The sequence below is a fragment of the Dermochelys coriacea genome, chromosome 17 (assembly GCF_009764565.3).
Source record: "Dermochelys coriacea isolate rDerCor1 chromosome 17, rDerCor1.pri.v4, whole genome shotgun sequence".
NCBI lineage: Eukaryota > Metazoa > Chordata > Testudines > Dermochelyidae > Dermochelys > Dermochelys coriacea.
In genome coordinates, this window is record NC_050084.1 from 4,195,904 (window position 1) to 4,218,183 (window position 22,280).

Consider the following 22,280-nt stretch of genomic DNA (forward strand, 5'->3'; position numbering starts at 1 on the left):
TCTCTGCGTGAAAGGTTTTGCCTTCTGGGACTTACTGCATTCAAACAGATTCCACCTCTAATTTCTTTCACCCAGTCCTGTGTTAGGATTGCCCTTTATTCCCCAACATCATTTGTATTCTGGTCATTTTCACAGCGACCTTTGCTACAAGTTACTCATCCATTGACATTTCTTACTGCACAAGTCTGTGCCAGGTAGTAGGAGTCCAACTCCCTGTTCCTTTGCCGCCTACACTGTGGGGCAAACGATTGCAGGGATGCAGAGTTTCAGTACATGAATCACATGCAAGCAAAATTCTGAGCTGACCCCTGCCCTACAGTGCAGAGACGGGCCGGTATTTCTACCACTGTCCTATCTGCCTCTAGTCTGAGCAGGATGAGAGGGAACAGCAGTTAAGAGTGCCTGCACTCTGTCTCCAGGAGGGCTATGTTACTCATTGTATTGTTCCGAGTTTAGACTAGGTCGAAGATTGACCTGGATCTAGGAGCTGGGAGTTCAGATTAGGTGACGGGGGTTTGGTGGATCTCTTCTACACAAGCCTTAGCAAACCATTTCTCAACTAGCAGTCACTGTAGTTTATCAAACCCTCCCTTTCACTGTAGGGAGCCAGAAAAGAATCCCAGCACGGTGTCACACACATGGACCCAGTTGCAACCATGTGCCACGTCTGTAGTTAGAAAAGCCAGCTAAGCAATGGCAGCCCTGGGCAGTTTAAGACATAACAAGCGTGCATGTGGATACAGCCGATTAAGTGAGGGAGCTTCCACTTTTACTAGGGGAGAGATGTTTGTCAGAACAAGACACAGTCAGAACGAACTGCAGCCTGGTGTGTTCATTTCAATACCTGTTAGCGATGATAGAGCAGACTTTGCTGAGTATGTCATGCTGGCCTGAAAAGCCAGAAGAAAAGCAGATTGCTATTAATGTGTCCATAGGAGCGTGCAGCACCAAACGCAGAGTTACCAAATCCAGACACATTTTCCTGATGATACTTTTCTTGGATCATGCTGGGGTGACTAGAAACTAGTAACATAAGGACAAATTGGAAGCCATCCCTGAAATCAATTAAACAACCTGAATGTTTATGCATAAAAATTTACTGCATCAAAATGCTGGATTCCAAAAGCGTGACAGATTTCTTTAGGCAACATGCCTGGTGAATGGCAGAGAATGGCCCAGGAAGCGTGTGTGTCAGTTTGCTCCAGCTGTTGCTGGGTGATTCTATAAACACTTTCCAACAAAGCAAAACTTTCCCTCAGTTTGCTTTGTGTTGCATTATAGGAGAGAGTTGCAGATCAAGTTTTGAAATGTAAAAAGTGCTCAGAAAACAGGCTCTGGTATAACATGGGAGGCACATGGCACATTCAGGGCAAACTCTGTATTTTAACCAAGCAATGGAACATAAAAGACATGAACAAATACTTCTCAGGATCAGGAAACAGTGAACCGCTGGTAACGTTTAACTGTGTCAGTCAGTGCATCAGTACCCATTCTCTGCAAGTGTTGTACAATCTGTCCATCAGCCGTGTTGGGGACTTGCCCTACTGGCTCTGTCATACTGCTGTAGAAGGGATCAGCAAACATCCCCTAGTCAGTATAATTCATGCAATGAATGCTGTGCCCTCACCCGGAACAACCAGGGGTCCTAAACAGGACACCGTGACTTCACCATAATGCCAAGAGAAGTGGTCCTTGACATGCTAGCAGAATGGATGAGCATCCTGTTTCACCACAGCCTCTTTCTAGAGCACCCGATCACAGCCTCGTGCGTAAGTCCACCAAGTCCAGTCTTCACATTGCTGGCCTAGCCATTACCGGTCAGGAGCCGGACTAGAACCCCCACTAGCAGGACTGCAATGGCCACAGCCAGAGCCAACCCCCGATGGAAGATCAGCTCCTTCCCCGACAAGACGTTCTGTCCTGGAGAGGCAGAGCCCAGTGCAGAGTCCTCCTGCAGGATGAGCTGGTAATCTGGCTGGTTCTCACTCCTGGAAACAGGGTCAGGCAAAACCACCACATTCTGGATTTCCGTTTCAATTGTGAAATATTCTGTGGCAGAAAGGTTAGGTTACAAATGGGAGGTTGGAACAGGCAGGGTCTGAGCTGGAAAACAAACTGCAGAGTTTAAGAACCAGTGGTTCCCAGCCACATGCACCATGGCTGGGACAGGCACAGGTGACAAATCATCCTAATCCTCCTCTCCTTACCTGGATGAGCCTGGCCTGCATGTGTCCACTTTTAAAGAGCGCGGTGTTAGGAGCAGCAGCCGTTGGAGCGCTACTGCAGATTAGGCCATGCAAACCTGCATGGGAAGCAGCAGGCGAGGCTGGCTGACATAACAGAGGTCTGATTCAGAGCAGTGCTGCAGTCCCAGCTGACACAGGTGGGAGCCACACTCTGGATCAGGCCCTCTGTATGCCAGGCTAGGTTCTGTTCCCGCAACTCTCAATCTCTGTCTTCCTGCCAGGTGAAGGGCCTTGTTAGGCACTCCCTGGGGATTTGCTTGCCTGGAGACCATCCCTTAGGGTGGGAGGGACACATGTGAGCAAGACCACACTCACACAGAGGTGTTACTGCTAGTCTGCTTCGAGACCATGAAGATCTGATATCAGTGGGGCCCTGCCCTGCCCTGCTCCAGGGGAAAACCCACCCCCATGCAAAATCCATCCCCAACCTGCTGCATGGCTCAAGCTCCCACAGTCCACTCACTGAATAGCATGGGGCCATAGGGTAAGTTACTTTGGCACTTAACCCCACACTTGCCATTTGCAAAACCGGGCTCTTCCTGGTTGTGCAGAAGGGCTGTCCCAATGGAACTTGGCTATACAAGGCACAGAGCCTCTGCATCACAGGTGTTATTGGCACGTCTTGTTGGCATTAGCTCAGGGGGCATCAGAGAACTGCAACTCCCTCCCCAAGTCCCAGCCACGTACCTGAACCACCTGTTTCATCAGCTCCAGCATGACTGGAGGACACAGCTACTGGCTGCTCTTTGAGCCCTGCTCGGATTTGAGCCTAAGATAATAAAAAGAGCAGGGTCAGAATCTCCATGGACCCTGTGCAGACAATAGTGCAACCCGCCAAGGACCCACGGCAGTATGAACATACCACCAAAAACCGTACCGCCATCAATCCTGACACTAAACACAGTGTTCCCTGTGGGGGGAGCACAAGGGAACAAGCCACATTAGACAGAGATTATGCACCCAACTACTCCAGGGATGAGGGCAGGAGAAGTGACAATACAGAACAGGATTGAAAGTTGCCAGATGAGCAGAATGGCTTGTTGTGTGGAGAATTGCCCATCTCGTTGATATTGCAATGGAGACAGTTAAATATTCCACACGGTTATGTGCTCTCTAGAACTATGAGTCTAATTGCACCTTTGCCATTGAGCTGCTGTCTTCAGAGAGTCACTTTACCGCTGACTCTCCGTTTCCCCATCAATAAAATGGGATTAATGTAGGCATTAAAGGAGTTGGGAAGCTTAAGTCATTGAAGCTCCCTTCATCTGCGGCCCTTCACGTTTGAAAAGTACTTTGAGGTCCCTGAAAGGAAAGCCCTAGAGATGAGCAGGTCAGGAGGGATCACAGGGAATCTTCTCTAGTTTCCTGTACACAGGAGAAGATCTCCAGTCCCAGGAGAGAGTTTCAGTGCAGACAAAGGAAAATACTACAAGCCCTGAGAGCTGCAACAGAAAGGAGAGATCATTTCTTAAACTCTTTCAGCATCACAATGGTGGGCCCTAGGCAGCCAGAGCCACAGCACCAGACGCAGTGCAAGACCCCACAGAAATAATCCTGATGGGGGCCCAACGTGAGATCTTTGACCCATCTTGGACACCCTGTCCTCAGAGTGTGATCTAAAGAGAAATGCTCTTCGGTTGGGCGGCTGTGACCATTCCATCTGGCAGGCGACTACTCAGGTAAGCTAATAATGTTACACATACACTCCCACCCAGCTCCACTGATTCTGGAGAGAGCCAGTCTTTTGTTATTCAGGTGTCCTTCCAACCCCTCAGACTCTCCTGAACTGCCTCCAAGGCCACAAGGACATTACTTCTAAAGGAACAATCCTTCAGGCTAGAGACTGCTCTGCCCAGGTGATAGGCTAGACAGGATCCAAGCAGGCCTTCCCAGCTCTGATTTCTAGGTCTTCAGCTGAAATACGGGAATTCCATGATCAACAAGCGACTCTGAACCCAGAACCCTTCTGATGCTTCCTTTTCAGGTTTATAACCAGTGAACTGCAGGTGTTCACCCCCCAGTAATCCTGCCAGAAAGCAGTTATTGAACCACGGAACTGGAGGGACAGATTATGCGGTTACACCAGTAGCAGTACCCTGGAGGTCTGATTTGCTCTAGTGCAAATTTGACCCACGGTCTTCGGAAGCAATTAAAGATAGTGAGTCTTACCTCCTCTGCAGCTTTCTTCCAGTCCATGCGCAAGACAAAAATCAAGAAGGAAAGGGCTTGCAAGAAGATGCAGACGGCCATCCCTATCCACAGGCCTGGAGTAAAGGGAAATCCTGGTCAGTTGTCTGAAGACCCCAGGTAAAATCCTGGCCCCACTGGAGTCCACAGTAGCACTTCCATAGACTTGAATGGGAATCAGCATTTTACTCCACGTGTCTAGTTGGTTTCCTAATACTTCAGACCTGATCCTGAGATGTACAGACATGCACAACTTGGAGTCAAGGCCAGTATCGTGGAGTCCTGGAAGACCTGCTCCTATGTTAACTGGACCCAATGCTTAATGCATCTTTTAATCACAGAGCAGACACTGTACCGAGTTTTCTTCCTGCTTACCTGGGTTAGCTCCATAAAGCTGAATTTGTGTTATTAAGTCAGCACACAAATACAACTCATTTCTTTGGAGTTGAACTCCAGATTTCTGAAGGCAATGGAGAAGAATTTGGCTCCGTGTCCGTTCCTTTAAAATTGCTGGACCCAACACACAATGCAAGTGCTGGAGTTGGAGGGAGGTTTCCATCCCTTGGAGGCCCTTATGGAAAGCAAATGCTTAGCTGAGTCCAGATTCAGTCATATGCATCAGCCCATGTGTAAGTCCCATTGCCGTCATTAGAACTGAAACACGTGCTTTGCTGAATTGGGGCCCTGCAGAGGTTAAAGCTGGGAACAGGAGTGTACAGCTAGTGGAACCAGCTCTCCGCGCATAGCGGCCAATGGCAAGACTCCTACAGACTTCAACAGGTGAAGGACTGAGGCCAGCATAGGCAGTGACAGACAATTGCACTAGTCAGGATATTCAGCATCCCTCACGCTCAGTGCCAGCCCCACACATACCTAGTACCCCAAGCTTGGCGGCGAACATCAGTGAGATTCCAATGGGGAAACCGATGCCGTAATACCCAATGGCATTGGCGATGGCGCCAATCTTCTGTTTCCCGGTCCCTCTCAGCACGCCGCCACACGTAGCCTATGGAAACATACATGGGTCAGAGCCATGTTTGCTGGCCTCTGGCACATACAGCCTGATGGACTCGGGTGGGGGAGAGGGCAGCTTTGTAGCTATTAATAAGGAAATACTGCAGCACTAGCCCACAGAGGGGCTGAAGTCCCATTTCACAAATTTCCCTCCAATGAGGAGACCATATATAAAGATTCCTGCCTGAGCTAGTATGGAAAGCAGCAGATCAGTGCACATAACATCAAGCTGCCCTCAGATACCAGGCGGTGTAGCAGCTGGTAAACCTGCCCTTGTCTGTGTCCTGGATCAGCTATATTGCATGCAGCAGTGGGCACCCCAAATGTATCCATGGGGTGGGGAACTGGTGGGTGCGAAAAGATCTGAAAGTACCATACCAAGGGCCGTACCTTGGTACTATCGGGAGCTTGTGTGTGCTCAGCACCTCCCAAAATCAGGCCAGGTGTTTAGGTGTCTAAATAGGAATCAAAGCACCCAGCGCAAGTCATTCAAGTTAGGCAACTTTGACTCCAGATTTTTAACCTTTAGGTGACAGGAGTTGGGACGTCCTGGGATGTAACGATAAGTTGTGGCTACAAGCACCAAGGGGTTTAAAGTGCCCCAGGATGCCACAAGCTGCTGCTTTCAGATGCAGCTGGAATCTTTTCCCTTTAATTTTAGCAGATTGCAGGCGAGTGTCAAAGGATCCAAGACAATAGAAAATGCCAGCCAGTTCCAATCAAGAGTACGTAGCTTGGTGCACAAAATACTCACTGCTGTTGCATCAAGCAAGTGGAAGGGAGCAAATATCAGCATCACCTTCGACACCAAGGTAACAATCTCTCTGTTGGGAGAAAGATGAAATGATCAGTCTGGAGTGTGATATAAGCAGCATGGTTTGAATGCAGGGCTGGAAGCAAGGAACTCCTGGTTTCTAATCCTAGCTCAGCTACCTACTTGCTGCCGATTACAGACAAAGTCACAAAGAGCCTGATACAAAGCCCATTGACGATCAGTGGGACTCTTTCTATTGACTTTAGATTGGGCCGAGTTAGTGGTGCTGTAGTGTTTCGCGCTGGAATCCATGCTACCCAATGGCTTCGGGTGCTGGGGAGATTCGCTGGTGGGGGTGGGCTTGCTAGATTTAGGATAACACACTCCATCCCAAACTGGCTGCTTCTCAGTCTGTCCCTCAGACTCAGCAACTGGAAAACAAGTTCCAGAAAAGCCCTTTAAGTTAAATAATAGTCTTTGATGTAATCAGATTACCCACTTGTCTCTCGTGAAGATATAGCCCACTATGTCCTTCGAGGATACCAGTAGGGCACCGACCACCATAGCAAACACTCCTGGAAGACAGTCATGCAACAGGGGATTTGATTAAGACAGGTACCACGTTCTTCTCTTCTCCTGGGCTGCTGTTTGGGACCAAGATCTCTGGGCTGTTGGTAACACGTTTGTTCACGACTTAATATAGTGGGGGCCTGATCTTGGTGGGGAACTCTGGGCGCTATTCCAATAAGCAACGTGAGAATTTGCTGAGTTAATTCCCCATGGATGCCTTCCCCACAGGTCTGGTGCAAGGGTTAGAACACTAAATCAGATGCTCTTTAGCTACAGAAACCATAATGTCAGACCTTCCATAGAGGAGCTTAACTGAGCCTTTTTTATTGAGGAGTTCAGTCCAAATAAGGACAGCGTGTGACCCACCTTCACGGAGAAATTCAAAAAATAAAAAGTGACAGTCACCATTTCCAATGAATTTGAAGGCTATACTTTAACAGTGAGTGACAACCCACCGTCAAAACCCCATAAAAAAAAAATCAGCCTGAAATTTAGTAGGGCTGTCAAGCAATTTAAAAAAATTAATCGTGATTAATCGCACTGTTAAACAATAATAGAATACCATTTAAATAAATTTTTGGATGTTTTCTACATTTTCAAATATATTGTATTCTGTGGCGTAATTGAAATCAAATTGTACAATGCTCACTTTATATTGATTTTTGTTTACAAGTATTTGCACTGTAAAAAAACCAAGAAATAGTATTTTTCAATTCACCTAGTACAAGTACTGTAGTGCAATCTCAATCACAGAAGTCGAACTCACAAATGTAGTTATGTTAAAAAAAAAGCTGCATTCAAAAATTAAAACCATGTAAATTTTAGAGCCTGGAAGTCCACTCAGTCCTACTTCTTGTTCAGCCAATCGCTCAGCCAAACAAGTTTGTTTACATTTGCAGGAGATAATGCTGCCTGCTTCTTGTTCACAATGTCACCTGAAAGTGTAAACAGTTGTTCGTATGGTAGTGATGTAGCCGGGATTGCACGATATTTACATGCCAGATGCACTAAAGATTCATATGTCCGTTCATGCTTCAACCACCGTTCCAGGGGACATGTGTCCATGCTGATGATAGGTTCTGCTCGATAACAATCCAAAGTAGTGCAGACTGATGCATGTTCATTTTCATTATCAGAATGAGATGCTGCCAACAGAAGATAGATTTTCTTTTTTGGTGATTTGGGTTCTGTAGTTTCTGCATCGAAGTGTTGCTCTTTTAAGACTTCTGAAAGGATGCTCCACACCCCATTCTGATCAGATTTTGGAAGGCACTTCAGCTTCTTAAACCTTGGGTCGAGTGCTATCTTTAGAAATCTCACATTGGTACCTTCTGTGTGTTTTGTCAAATCTGCAGCAAAAAGTGTTCTTAAAATGAAGAACATGTGCTGGGACATCATCCGAGACTGCTATATGAAATATATGGCAGAAAGCGGGTAAAAAAGAGCAGGGGACACACAATTATCCCCCAAGGAATTCAGTCACAAATTTAATTAATGCATTTTTTTTAAACGAGCATCATCAGCATGTCCTCTGGAATGGTGGCCAAAGCATGAAGGGGCATACGAATGTTTAGCATATCTGGCACATAAATACCTTGCAATCCCAGCTACAAAAGTACCATGCAAAGCCTGTTTTCACTTTCTGGTGACAGTAAATAAGAAGAGGGCAGCATTATCGCCTATAAATGTAAACAACCTTGTTTGTCTGAGCGATTGGCTGAAGAAGAAGTAGGACTGAGTGGACTTATAGGCCCTAAAGTTTTACACTATTTTGTTTTTGAGTGCAGTTATGTAACAAAAACAAAATCTACATTTGTAAGTTACACTTTCACAATAAAGAGATTGCACTACAGTACTTGTATGAAGTGAATTGAAAAAACTATTTTTCATCTTTTACAGTACAAATATTTGTAATAAAAAATATACACTTTGATTTCAATTACAAACACAGAATATAAGAAAAAATGAAAATGTAGAAAAACGTCCAAAATATTTAATACATTTCAACTGGTATTCTATTGTTTAACAGTGTGATTAATCACAATTAATTTTTTTAGTTAATCGCATGAGTTAACTGATTGATTGACAGCCCTAAAATTGAGGTTAAGGAATTAGGAAAATCTTAACAATCAGCGAAGTTAAGCACTGGAATAAATTGCCTAGAGACGTTGTGGAATTTTCATCATTGGAGGTTAAGGCAGGTTAGACAAACACCTGTCAGGGATAGTCTAGATAATTTAGTTCTGCCTCTGCATATGGGGTAGACTAGATGACCTATCGAGGTCTCTTCGAGTCCTACATTTCTTTGAGTCACAGCAACATCTAGTACAGGTGTAATATCAAGTTTAAAAGGGAGACTATAGATTGTAAATGCTCAGGGACAGAGATTTTAAAGTGCTTAGCGCATATTGTTGCTATGGGAACAAATGGCTGTAATTTAGGCTTTATTTATTAAAAAAAAAAAACAACAACAACACTGGCTGGGGCAGGGTACAAAACCTAATATTGGGATAAATGTTAGGGTTAGATTTTTCAAAAGAGCTGAACGATGGCAGATTCCCTCCCACCCCCACCAAATGAAAACTCTTTCTGCAGTTTTGCATCCGCCGCCCTTTAGAAAATCTGCCCTTTAATTATTTTTTTGAACAGTGAGAGAATTTTCTCCCCCTGTCCCCCTTAATTTAAGAAGTTCTCTTCTATGCTGGAGCCCTGCCCCGGCCACACAACCCTGTGCTGTTGGGTTAGGCCCAGACAGGGGAAGCAGCTACGCAGAGACCAGTCTAGTTTAATCAGCTGCAAACCGATATTACACAGAGTCACCAATGGTGAAAAGGAAATTAAGCCTTTGTAACAGAGTAGTTAACAGGGAAGGAATTTTTCTCCCCTTGGTGCTGTCCCCTTAAAAGCCACCAGGAAAACATCACTCCAGCAGGCACTGGACAGAGAACATGCCCACCTGTGCACAGCAGTGCTGTTCTACACGACTTCTTTGCCTGCTCTGCATTGCCTGCTCCCAAGGCGTTGCCAACTCTGACCGTGGCAGCCACACTGAAGCCCAGTGGCACCTAAGCACGAGGAAACACATGATACCAGGGCTTTGTGGTTGGGGTCTGTTTGGCCATGATCGTGACAGGATGCCAATGGCTGGCAGAGCCTGCAGCAATCTAGCTCTGCCCTTGCAGGAAGGATAGGTACAAATCAGCATAACTTGCACCCCATCGCCTCTTCATACTTTCTATGATCCTCCCAAGCTATTCTGTGCCCTGGGGTAAGTACAGCAGCATGCTGGAAATGCAGCAAGTCCTCACTGATTTGAAGAATTTTCCTGCTGGGTTTAGCATCCATGACTGTTGGAGTAATAGCCCAGACATAAGGGAAGTGTGACAGGCAGGGGCCACACTAGCTTCTTCAATGCACTAATCAGAGGCAACACACTTTTATTGCAGACCTGTAGGGACTCCCATGTCAGTTCGGCCAACGCACCTCAGTCCTGATGTGCATTAGAAAGCCCCTGCCATTCCAGACCTAGGAACCCACCCACCACAAGCCCTGGGTTTGCTAATACATCTGAGCCTCGACAGGCAGCAGCCCCTGCTATGCCAGTCTTCTACTCCCTGCCAGGGCTCTGCCAACCCTCCTCAGTCTTACAGTGCCACTTGCTATTCCAGTCTTGGGACCCTCGAGTTCTTGATGTGCCTCGATCTGGACACACAACATGTCTCGCAAGCTTGAGCTCTTACCATGTACGCTATAGTGACCAGTTCATAGATTACAGACTGTGCTCCCAGCTCCACCACACTGATCAGACCTAGAAGAGAGGCATGGCTTTTGTTTTGCAAATGAGAATGAAAAGACCCTCATTCCTGGGGGGAAAACATTAATGGGCTGTGATCCGACAGCAGCTGTGGAGGATCAGCCTATCAAACGCAGGAGAGGCTGGAGTTGCCTCTAGGGGAATCATGAAGGTCTGCTCAGCCACCTGGGATGGTCCCCCAAAACAGCATGAACAATGGGAAACCCCTGCTAAAGTGGGTAAGGGAACTGGCATTCATAGAGGACTTTCACCTGCCAGAAAGCTCCCGATCTCAAAGGTCCACCACTCGATACACATCATGAGCATCCCAGGCACGGCTAACCGAATGAAGGACCCCCACTCCTGGAGACATTCCCTGGTCCAGCCTGCAACAACAAGCAGGGAGGGATATGGAAGGTGGAGTAACTGCCTCCTTCGGTCCCCGCAGGACACTGGAGTTATAATCTCTGCAGGCAGCCGCTCAATATGACAGAGGAGAGCAGCCATGAGCTCCACAGTAGAACTCCATGGGCCCCAGTCCAGCCATTTCTGCAGTCCAATGCATTGGTGTAACGTGCTCAGAGGGACTGAACTCAAGGCCATGCTTAGGAATGAGCCAGAGGCCACAATCCCTCTCATGCTCCAAGCACTGTGCAAGAGTCTCAGATAAAGAGGTTGTGGAGAAATCCTCTGGCAGCAGCTAACACATTTACACCTTGAATACAAAATCTACAGGGCTGGCTTCCAAGGGATCAGGAACCAAGGCCACGGTCCCCTCTGCTCTAACAGTTGCCGGATCAGACCAGTAATATATAACAGGACGGAGACATACACTACCTCCCCAGGTCTTGACGTGTATTTTCTTCCACCACACATACAGGAAGAGGAGAACAGCTTGGGTGTATTGGGAAAGAGTGTTGGACCAGGCAGAGCCCCTGCAGAGAGAGGTTGAATGGTTACAAGGGGCACATCGCCATTAAACTGGGTATCATTCCCTCCCTCACCCTTATGTATTTACTGTGCATGGATTCAAAGATCAGGATAAGCCAGCATTTTATCAGTCTTGAGGCAGGGGATGCTTTTACACACAGCTCTGCTAAGGCACTAGGAGTGATGTGCAGAACCCACCCACTGTTCCAGTCCCGTCTCCCCCCAGCCACAGCTTTCCCAATGCATGTGCATGCTGAGTGGCAGCCCCTAGTTAAGCCATAACTCAGCTAAGCAAGGCACTCTTGTCACACCAAGCATGTGTGTCACTGCCCTAGACTGAATGGACTCGCCCATGATGAAGTGTAGCATTATAATGGCCTGCTAGGAGCACACGACCCTCAATAATAGTGATGCCAAACAGACTTTTTCATTGGCAGTCACGGCTGATTCAATTCTTTATAGGCTGGGTGCATCCATGGACAGAGACCAGCGCTACCAAGTCAGGGAGCATCCAGGAAAGAACAGCAGCCCTGGGCTGGGCAGGTCCCAGGATCTTTGCTAAAAACCCAGCGACTGGGAGTCTCTGGCCCCATCATACTCACACCACTCCCAGCTTCAGTGCATAAAGAAAGAGGGTGTTCATGGCCACGTTGAGGAGATTGGCTGCAACACCTGTCACAACCTGAGGCAAGATGATTGCCTGGAAGCAGGAGAGAGAAAAAGTCTTTGGAAAGAGAGTTTCCCCAGTGCCACAGCCAGACCCCCAACTCCTGGCCCAGTTTATGAACCCAGCAGCCATTTCTAAGTGTAAGAGCATCATTTCGGAGGGAATTAAGCCACCTACAGGAACCCAGGAGGCAGCCAGGTTGATATCTGCTGACCAGACAGTTTTCAGCCAGGTCCAGCTGAAGGCAAGACAATGGTGATGGTGAAGAGGAGACCTGAAGGCAGCAGAACCTGCCATTTGGGAGGCCAACACTGAAATCAACGATTAGTGCACAAAGTTCCTAAGCAGACAGAGATGGGAATGGGCCTTCCATCACCCGCTCTCTCTCTCTACCCTTCAAAGGCCATGTATCGGACAGACTCGTCTCTCCAGCCCAGGAGGCCTCAACAGCTCCCTCTGGAGATCATCAAAGCAGCTCTGACCTTGAAAGAGGGACAGTGAGTGCCAGGAGACACTGTGCTCCCACCACTGTAGGGGACTGATCAGAGACAAGTCCTCTGCCATATTTCCCAGCCATGCTCCTCGCAGCAAGGGAATGAGCTACGATCCCCTGCTTTCATGATGCTCTGAGAGACGCATTTCAATCTGTGTCCCACAGCCCAACTATTTACACAACTAGCAGGAACCCTACCTGGCTTTGTAAATATCTTGTCTGCAGCTGGTACAGAAACACTGCCTGCAAGAGAGTTAGGTTCCATTTCATTAGAGCCACCTTGAGGACATACAGGGCTTCCCACAAACTGCTTCTTACCATAACTTAGTGGGGGTCCAGGGATTAGACACCCCGCTGTCAGTCCTGGGGCAGGAGTGGGTTACAATTAAGGTCACAGACAACAAGATTCCTCTCTTCTTCAACCACTCCAACTTCCTGTCCAAAGCACTGTGACATGACCAAATACACTACAGCAGCTCCCTACACCCTGCTTTGTTTTAATGCATTAGCGGCTTCTAGTTCAGCTTCTGAGCCCTTAATGTTAGCAAAGTTCAGACATTTGCTTTCCCTCCTCCCCCTCGCTGGCTAGTGTGTCATGCTCTCCTGCTGTTTGGAGCAGTGCCCTTTCCTCAGTTGAGCACCGAACATCTCCTCTCACGCAGGGATGATGTAACTGTCTCCAAACTGCAGAGACATATCCTGGGCCTTGCCCTTCAGGACAAAGGAAACTAAGAGCCTCAGAGAAAGTGGACAGAGCATGGACTTCTGAACAAACTGTGCTCCAAAGCCCCAGAACACATCTAGTAGGTACGTGGTAAGGCACTTTGTCCAATGCAGACCTGTTCGGACCATTTGTCATGTGCCTGGCAGCTACTAATGTGTGTGAAATCAAGCAGATTGCAGGTGCCTCTATCGCCCATGGAGACCTCAGGTCCCAATGCTCCTGGGAGATTATTTAATATGCAAAGGTGCTGCCTGCAAAAACTACAGATTCCAGCATGCAATGCTCAGTCTGAGTGACAAGAGGGAAGTGGGACCTGTTGTCTCAGGGGACTGCACCTCTGTATTAAAGATTAAGATAAAGTGGGGAACACTGTCCAACCCCATAAGTCACACAGGCTTCTTGTGTTCTGCAGAGCAGGGAGCACATTCCGTTATCCAGAAAGGTAAAGTGCATAGTAACCTTAGCCGCAACTTACGGGAAGGGCTGGGATAAAGATCATCACGTAAATCTGGGTTAACCTGGAAAAATAATACGGTTTCCATCCAGTTAAAAGTACAGTAAGAGAAGAACCAAACCAAGCAAGTGTGCACCCAAAATCCCCCTCTGCTTTGTACTAGATGTCTTTGCCTGGTAATCCATCAGCAGCCTGGGGCTCCTTGCACACAGGGACAAGTAGGGGACAGACACTATAAGGCAGGGATCTCAAACATGCAGCCCACGGGGTTATTTCCTGTGGCCCGCCAGGCTCCCCTCCCCCCGCTGCTCCTTCCCCCCCAGAGTGCTGTGTCCCTGCTCCTCTGCCTACCTGCAGGCGCTTCCTGACACCAAACAGCTGTTTGGCAGCGCTTAGCTCTTTCCAGGAGGGAGTGGGGAGAAGCGGAGAGCCACACGCTCAGGGGAGGAGGCGGAGAAGAGGTGGGGCGGGGCAGGAATTTGGGGAAGGGGTTGGAATGGGGCGGGGCCTCATGGAAGGGGTGAAGTGGGGGCGGGGCCAGGGCAGCGTGGGGATGGAGCGGGGTCAGTGATGCAGCCTTCAGGCCAATGTACTAGTCCTCATGTGGCTCTCGTGGTGATTAAAGTTTGAGATCCCTGCTATAAGGTAAGTGACTTGGAATTGTATGGAGTCTAAACAGGTCTCTCTCAATCTAGTGCTGGAGAAGGATGCTGGAGTGAAATCCCTGGCGACAGCAGTCTTCTCAATGCACAGAGCAGGTGTAGCAGGGGTACCAGCAGTGTAGGTGCTCCTATCCCAGCAAGCTGACTCAGTCATAACCTGGAAGGGACAGAGGGGCATGGAGTCTAAGTGGCTCATTCCACTCTCCTGATCTGCTAAGAAGGGAGGCAAGTCTGTTTTTTTGGCTCCCAGACTGACTAAACAGGGCTTGTGGGGCCTGTCGTCACCACACAGGGTCTCCTGAAGTCCTGGTGTGGACTCCACAGTCATGGAAGGGCCTGCCAACTATGCTGGAGTGGTCATCAGGATCAACAGAAGAGTCAGGGTGGGGGCAAAGCCTGAACTGCCGAGGGGCAGGGACAGGACAGGATTAGATCTCAGCCCGACCTGGAGACCTCCGGGTCCTGTCTGAAGAGCAGCAGGATCTGCTCGGTGTTGATGAGTACAGCCCAGCAGGGGAAGCAGCAAAGCAGCAGGATGAGGATCCCACGCTGCAGGATGATCCCCACCCGCTTCATGTTCTTACTGCCGTACGTCTGGGGAAGAGAAGTGTTGCCAAGAGGCGAGTTATCCACGGCAAGAGGTTTAAGAGGAAATAGGGTTAGATCAGTGGTCCCCAAACTTTTTACCTCATGACCCCCCCTTACCCTTGTCTGCACTCCCCTCCAGCTCCCCCTCACCCCTCAGGGCCAGGACCGGGGCTCCAGGGGGGAGGGGCCACAGCCGGGGTAAGGGGACCAAGGTTGCAGCCACTGCTGGGGTGCAGGGCCAGCAGCCGGGGCAACAGTTAGGGCGTGGAGCTGGCAGCCAGGCTGGGTAGCTCTCCCTCCCCACCCCCTCATGGGGCTGGCCTGGGCCCCAGCCACACCCCTCCCCCAAACGTTCCTCAGCTTGGGAACCTCTGGGTTAGATAAATGGAGTGGGGGCCAGGGGAGGTCATTTCACTGACCTTGCCACAATGCAAGACTTTCTAAAAAAGGCCCCAGACTTGTCACCAGGGTCAGAAATGGTCTCATCAGCAAGTCCCAGCAGAGACAGTCAACAAATTACATAGGGGCCAGACCAAGATTCACCAATGCCAATGGGAGTCTCAACCTCAAAAGATTTGGCTCAGCCCCATAAGTTGCTAACCCCCTACATTTGGTGGGGGCAGCCCCCCTGGACCCGCAGCGACAGAGGGGGTGGAGATGTGCTCCGAGGACCAGATGGGCTGTGAAGCAGCCAAATGGAAGGGTGAGATGATGATTGTCCGTTCTCAACCCTCCTTCCCCCAGCATCTCCAGGCGCAAGACACAACCAAAGAGAACAAGTAAACGAGCCGGCCATAGGGCAGTTCCCCACCTGGGACATTAGGGTGTCACATGCCGATGCTAAGCCAGAGCCGACTGAAATGCCGGTAACATTGATAACCTGGAGATTAGAGCACAAAGAGACAAAGCAACCGATCAGGGAAGGAGGAAGCTCAGGCTGCCAGGCAGGCTCAGAAAAAAAGCCAGCCATCTGCAGCTGTATTTTTTCCCCAAGAGGATGGAGGTGCAGTGGTGGTTTCAGTGCCTATTTTTTTAGGCTTCCCAACTTGTGTATAGATAATAGCACAGCCTCTTGTTACCATAAAGCAGCACCAAATTTCGTAGAAGGGCTATATTTAGTTGCAAAGCAACAAGTTTTAATGGTTACTAATTAATGAGAATAAGCCTTTCTTTCAAAAACAAACTAAAAAAGTACAAGTGCAAAACAAGATTAAAATAGATTTTAATTGAGGTTTCCTCCTTGCTGATTTAAATACTGATTAGAACTGGTGATTTAAATCACTGATGTAAATCCGTCCATCCATCTCCCAATTGAAATGTTTAATTAAGGAAAAACAGGATAATACGTACGGATACAGCAAGTGTCACAGCATCTAGCTCAGCTTTTCCCAGATGGCCACAGAATATGGAGCTGACCACGCTGATCAGGAAGACCAACAATTGGGCTAGGAACTGGGGTGGAAAGAAAGGAAGTATAAAAATGAGAAGGAAGCCAGTCAGACATGGGGTTAGGTTCGAACAGTGGGGAGGGTATTTCACAAACTGATGCATTCATACAAAATACTTTAGAATTAATCCCAGAATAAAGTCAGTTTGATTGATTGATTTTGTGTGTTACAGTAATACTTAAACCCAGTTTGATGTGTTTATATGTGTATTTATATATTACAGTAATACTTAGTGTAGCAGGAAGACAGTCTCAGACATAAGCCCTTGTCAGTAGCCTGGTATGAGGCCTAAGGCCTGAACTGAAGTAGTGGTCAAGCTTTAGGCCTCATACAAGGCCTCTGATACACGAGTTTGTGTCTCAGGCTCTCTTCCTACTACACTTAGAAGCCCCAATGGAGATCACAACTCCACCATCCTAGGCTCTGCACACACATCGTAAGAGACAGTTCCTGATCTAAAGAGCACACAGTCGGGCAAGACAAAGCGTCAGTCAGAAAGGCAGACCCATTAGGTGCTGCAAGGTTTTTAAAGCTTGCTGTTGCCTGCCCTCGCCTCAGTGGGCAGTGTGGATGTTCTAGTCCAGTCGTTCCCGAGCAGGGGTACGTGTACCCCTGGGGGTACAGAGAGGTCTTCCAGGGGGCACATCAACTGATCTAAATATTTGCCTAGTTTTACAACAGACTACACAAAAAGCACTAGCAAAGTCAGGGTACAAACAAATTCCATATGGACAATGACTTGTTTATACTGTTCTATGTACTGTACACTGAAATGTAAGTAAAATATTAATATTTCAATTGATTTGTTATAATTATATGGTAAAAATGAGAAAGTAACCAATTTTTCAGTACTAGTGTGCTGTGACACTTGTGTATTTTTGTCTGATTTTGTAAGCAAGTAGTTTTTAAGTGAGGTGAAATGTAGTGGGGTGTGGGATACATAAGACAAAGATTCCTGAAAGGAGTACAGTAGTCTGGAAAGGTTGAGAACCACTGTCCTAGTCTATTGCCTGGCAGATCTCTCCTCTCTGGGGTTTAAACACTATAAGCTTTTGCTCCAGGAGATAAATGGATCTACAGAGGAGAGGGCAAAACAGGCAAAAAGATTGCACCAAGGCTGTAAACTACCCTTACAACTACTACCTAACCACCATATTTTCCACCCCATGGCTGGAGGGGGCAGCAATACCCTAGTTCTTGGTCTAGAGAGCATGTGATAGGGCTGAAAGATGGAGGACTGCCGCCACACCATTGTCACCCATTCTCCCCTAGCCCACTGGAAGTCCCTCTGGGGATGCCCAGTGGGGTACAGAATCCAGGCAGATAGATAGGGCTGAGAGAAAGGGGAAGACTATGACAGGATTGTACTCCTAGGCCCCTGTTCATAAATCTGTTATAATCTGTGACCCTGTCACCATTAGTTTTAATGTCTTCCCTTCTGCAATTTGGAAGCCACCAACCTGCCTTTAGCCCCTAGGGAACCTCTGGCAGCACAGTGCCTGCAGGAGCCAGGCTCCTAAAAGGCCAGAGAAAGGCAGTACCTAGGCAGAAGCACAAGGCATGTTTCTCTGTGAATCTCCTATAATCCACTTGTTTAGGAGGGGGACTTCTCAGCTAGCTCCCCAAGGATGAAACCCACCTCATGACGGAAGACTTCCAGTAGGACTCCGAGTTCAAATAATAGAGAACCCCAGCCACTCAGTGAGCAATCCCCCTGGGGCCACATCTCTGTCCTCAGCAGCACCCGAGCCGTGTGGCTGTGCAGGAGCTTGCTTGAAAATGTACATTTGTTACTTTTGGCTAAATGTGGAGCCTGGTTTTAACACAGCCTCTGTGTTCTGCACTTAATTGTTGCAGTGTTTGTGCTCAGAGGGGGCCTAGAATAACTCTGGGAACACAAGTCGGCAAGGCACATGCCACAACAAAAACAAAGGCCAGTGTTTGGAAATTGTGAAGTCACAGTATTGGATTCATCCACTGTTTGACCCCCGCCCCCCCAGCACTTGGTCTGAAACGTCTAAGACAGTGAATAAGATAATTATGCTGCGGTGAAGATTCAGTTCATGTCAATTTGCCAGATAAATGCTAGAGCTTGCCTCAAGTCACAAGATTCTGGTTTTACACATGCCAAAGTTCAAGGGGGTTTTACACATGCCACAGGGCAGCTTCAGGCCCCATCTTTAATTAAAACCAATTTTTTGCTTTCCCTATTGTGCTAAGCATTGTCCAAACACAGCGAGAGACAGTCGCAGCCCCAAGAGATTCCAATCTAAATAAGACCAAATGGACAAAGGAAGCGTTATCTCTATTTTACAAACAGGAAAGGAGGCACAAGAAAAAGTCAGGGCCAGGCTTTCAGAAGAGCTCAGCACCTACTGTGCTTGAAAAATCTGCCTCCGATGGTGGGTGCCAAGCTAAATGACTTGTCTAAGGTCACATAGAAACGTTTGCAGCAGAGTCTGAACTCAATCCATGTTTCTCAAGCTCCAGTCTAGTGCCAGACTGTCCCTCCTCTCTTAAGGCAACATTCTGATCTTCCTTCTCGTAACACCTCATCTTCCAACAGTGCTGACGTCGGCCCAAGAACAACATCAGGAGAGGATGGAATCCCAGTCACGCATTTCTTCTGGGGCAGAAACTATGTAGAGAGCTTAGCCTGGGTCGCACCAAAGGGAGAGAATGGCAAAAACAGGGCCCCAGTCCCAAGGCAAAGGCAGCCCTAGGGAGGAGAAGAGGCCCTGGGAACCTGAAGGCCTGTTTGATATCAGCCAGAATGTAACCTCATCTATCTTTGTTTTTTAAGGAACTGTCCAGAGAGATGCGGTGAGGCAACTGACCCAGGGACCCCCTTGAAACAGTGCAAAGAGCAGAAGCAACCCAAAGGTCATTGATGCTATTAGGAAAGGAGAAACATGAGACTGACCACCCTAAAGAAAAGGATACAGAAGGGATATTACCAGAGGATTTACATCCTTACCATTACTGTTGTGATGAGGTAAGATGGATCCAAGTCGGACAATTTTCTTAGAAGCTAACTGAGGCCACTTAGCCCCCAGGGTTGGTGATGAAAAACACAAGGAACTTCCTTCCCCACAAGGAGTCCTGCTGACCCGGGACCAGGTCTGCACCTTGTGTATCACTCTGCAGAAAACCAAACCCTCAATTCTTGGCTTGGTCCAAGAAAATAACTTGGATGTTCCTTGCCTGTGGATCCTAAGGCATGGATCTGATCTTTGGACACAGCAGTAACACAAACATTGACTGTATTTTTCCTTAGTTTGCTAAGGAGCCCTAACCATTGAACTAAATCATGGATCATTTGGGCAGCAATTAGACAGCAGTTCTGGCAGACAGCAAGTGACACCAATGTAACAGAAAGAATTAAACCCACAGCCTTTCAAGGGTGAAGATACTTTTATCTTTCAACTCAGTAAAACTGGCCTTTTAAGGCACGTCAGACATGCACATTTCTTCGCGCTCATTGTTTCTTTTAGGGGGAAAATATAAGCTTCAGGATCATCTTTCAGCCACTGATTCCCTAAAAAGAAAAGGAGGACTTGTGGCACCTTAGAGACTAACAAATTTATTTGAGCCTAAGCTTTCCTCAGCTACAGCTCACTTCCTTGTGGCTGTTGCTTCCCTAGTCGCATTTTCTGCCTCTCATCACAAGAGGACGCAGCCTGCTTTCCCATGGCATGCCAAGACAGGCGCGACAGGCAGCAAAAGGGGTGAGCTTTCCCTGCCCTGGTTTGGGGGTGACTTTAACCACTGCAGTCCCCTCAACTCCTTGAGGAAGGGAGAACTCAACGAGACCCCAATTCCCTTCAGTCCACCCCACATCAGGTCCACTCTAGCACCCCGCGCCTTACGGGAAATCCCCCTCCGGATACCCCGTAACCTCTGCCCTGCCCCAGCTGCCCCACTCTTTTAGGGGGACCCCCGGACCCCAACCCCAACCAGCACCCCCCTGTGGCTGCTCTGAGCCGCAGATCTCCCTTCCCCAGCCCCTGGGCGAGGGCAGCGAGAGCCCCCGAGGCAGGCCCCGTCCTTACCACCGGCCCCCCGATCTTGGCCAGCTCCCGGGTCTCCTGCCAGGCGCCCACGGGCAGGAGGCCGCGGAGCCTCCGCAGGCAGCTTCCCCGCGGCGGGGCTGGGCGCGTCGCGGCGGCGGGGACGGGGACGGAAGCTCCCTCCATGGTCGGGGAAGCAGCGAGGTGCGGGCGGCTGGTTTATATAACAGCAGCCGGGAGCCGCCGCCGCTTCCCCGCCCCGGCACCTTCCCGCGCCGGGCCTCCGGCGGCCCAGCCTCCTTCCCCCGCTCCGGGCAGCGCGCCGCGCAGGGCTCCGGGCCCGGGCGCGGGACCCGGGAGGCAGAGCGGCAGCGCCCCGGAATGGGCCCCCTGGACTCCCTGCGCCCCCGGCGAGACCCCCCGTCCCTCGGCTGTCACTGCGCGCCGCAGAGACCCGTCCCGGCTCTCACTGCGACCCAGCCCCGGCTCTCACTGCGCCCCAGCCCCACAGAGACCCCGTCCCTCGGCTCTCACTGCGCCCACCGCCGCAGAGACCCCCGGCTCTCACTGCGCCCCAGCCCCGCAGAGACCCCGGCCCCCGCTCTCACTGCGCCCCAGCACAGAGACCCCCGTCCCTCGGCTCTCACTGCACCCACGCCGCAGAGACCCCGGCTCTCACTGCGCCCCAGCCCCCCACCACAGAGACCCCCGGCTGTCACTGGGCCCCAGCCCCGCAGAGACCCCCGGCTCTCACTGCGCCCAGCCCCAGAGAGACCCCCGGCTCTCACTGCGCCCCAGCCCCACAGAGACCCCCGGCTGTCACTGCGCCCCAGCCCCGCAGAGACCCCGGCTCTCACTGGCCCCACCCCACAGAGACCCCCGCTGTCACTGCGCCCCAGCCCCGCAGAGACCCCCGGCTCTCACTGCGCCCCAGCCCCGCAGAGACCCCCGGCTCTCACTGCACCCCAGACCCACAGAGACCCCCGGCTGTCACTGGCCCACCGCCGCAGAGACCCCCGTCCCCCGGCTCTCACTGCGCCCCAGCCCCGCAGAGACCCCCGTCCCCGGCTCTCACTGCGCCCCAGCCCCGCAGACACCCCGGCTCTCACTGCGCCCCAGCACCACAGAGACCCCCGTCCCTCGGCTCTCACTGCACCCAGCCCGCAGAGACCCCCAGCCTCTCACTGCACCCCAGCCCGCAGAGACCCACGTCCCCGGCTCTCACTGCGCCCACCGCCGCAGAGCCCCAGCCTCACTACACCCCAGCCCCGCGAGACCCCCGTCCCTCGGCTCTCACTGCACCCCACCGCCGCAGAGCCCCAGCTATCACTGCACCCCAGCCCGCAGAGACCCCGTCCCAGCTCTCACTGCGCCCAGCCCCAAGAGACCCCGTCCCTCGGCTCTCACTGCACCCCAGCGCCGCAGAGACCCCAGGCTCTCACTGCACCCCAGCCCCGAAAGAGACCCCGTCCCTCGGCTGTCACTGACCCCCACCGCCGCAGAGACCCCAGCTCTCACTGCACCCCAGCCCCGCAGAGCCCACGTCCCTCGGCTCTCACTGCACCCCAGCCCCGCAGAGACCCCGGCTGTCACTGCACCCAGCCCGCAGAGACCCCCGTCCCCGGCTCTCACTGCGCCACAGCCCCACAGAGACCCCAGCCCTCGGCTATCACTGCACCCCAGCGCGCAGAGACCCCAGCTCTCACTGACCCCAGCCCCGCAGAGACCCCCATCCCTCGG

The 22,280-nt window shown here is 50.2% G+C and overlaps 1 protein-coding gene and 1 long non-coding RNA gene across 4 annotated transcripts in view; one reads left to right on the forward strand and one right to left on the reverse strand.

The window, feature by feature from the left end:
- Positions 1-20,839, reverse strand: part of LOC119844508 (multidrug and toxin extrusion protein 2-like) — a 36,310-nt gene extending 15,471 nt beyond the window's left edge. The window contains exons 1-17 of one of the 2 annotated variants that reach the window (XR_006276193.1): positions 20,583-20,778; positions 16,433-16,534; positions 15,894-15,962; positions 14,940-15,088; positions 13,854-13,896; positions 12,853-12,897; positions 12,097-12,194; positions 11,402-11,499; positions 10,837-10,950; positions 10,512-10,579; positions 9,728-9,836; positions 6,701-6,776; positions 6,202-6,271; positions 5,307-5,439; positions 4,416-4,510; positions 2,934-3,015; positions 1,628-2,049 (exon numbers count right to left, since the gene is read on the reverse strand). Coding sequence is in view for 1 of the 2 variants with exons in the window: in XM_038375389.1 (XP_038231317.1) it covers positions 1,805-2,049; positions 2,934-3,015; positions 4,416-4,510; positions 5,307-5,439; positions 6,202-6,271; positions 6,701-6,776; positions 9,728-9,836; positions 10,512-10,579; positions 10,837-10,950; positions 11,402-11,499; positions 12,097-12,194; positions 12,853-12,897; positions 13,854-13,896; positions 14,940-15,088; positions 15,894-15,962; positions 16,433-16,534; positions 20,583-20,726 (1,740 nt within the window). In the remaining variant the exon portion in view is untranslated. Of the gene's footprint in view, positions 1-939; positions 2,050-2,933; positions 3,016-4,415; positions 4,511-5,306; positions 5,440-6,201; positions 6,272-6,700; positions 6,777-9,727; positions 9,837-10,511; positions 10,580-10,836; positions 10,951-11,401; positions 11,500-12,096; positions 12,195-12,852; positions 12,898-13,853; positions 13,897-14,939; positions 15,089-15,893; positions 15,963-16,432; positions 16,535-20,582 lie in introns of those variants that run through there. The other variant, XM_038375389.1, reaches the window with a different exon arrangement.
- LOC122456973 overlaps positions 1-22,280 on the forward strand; it is a 57,786-nt gene that overhangs the window by 15,239 nt on the left and 20,267 nt on the right. The window contains exon 2 of one of the 2 annotated variants that reach the window (XR_006276195.1): positions 19,334-20,258. This is a non-coding gene — a long non-coding RNA (uncharacterized LOC122456973). Of the gene's footprint in view, positions 1-18,533; positions 20,259-22,280 lie in introns of those variants that run through there. The other variant, XR_006276196.1, reaches the window with a different exon arrangement.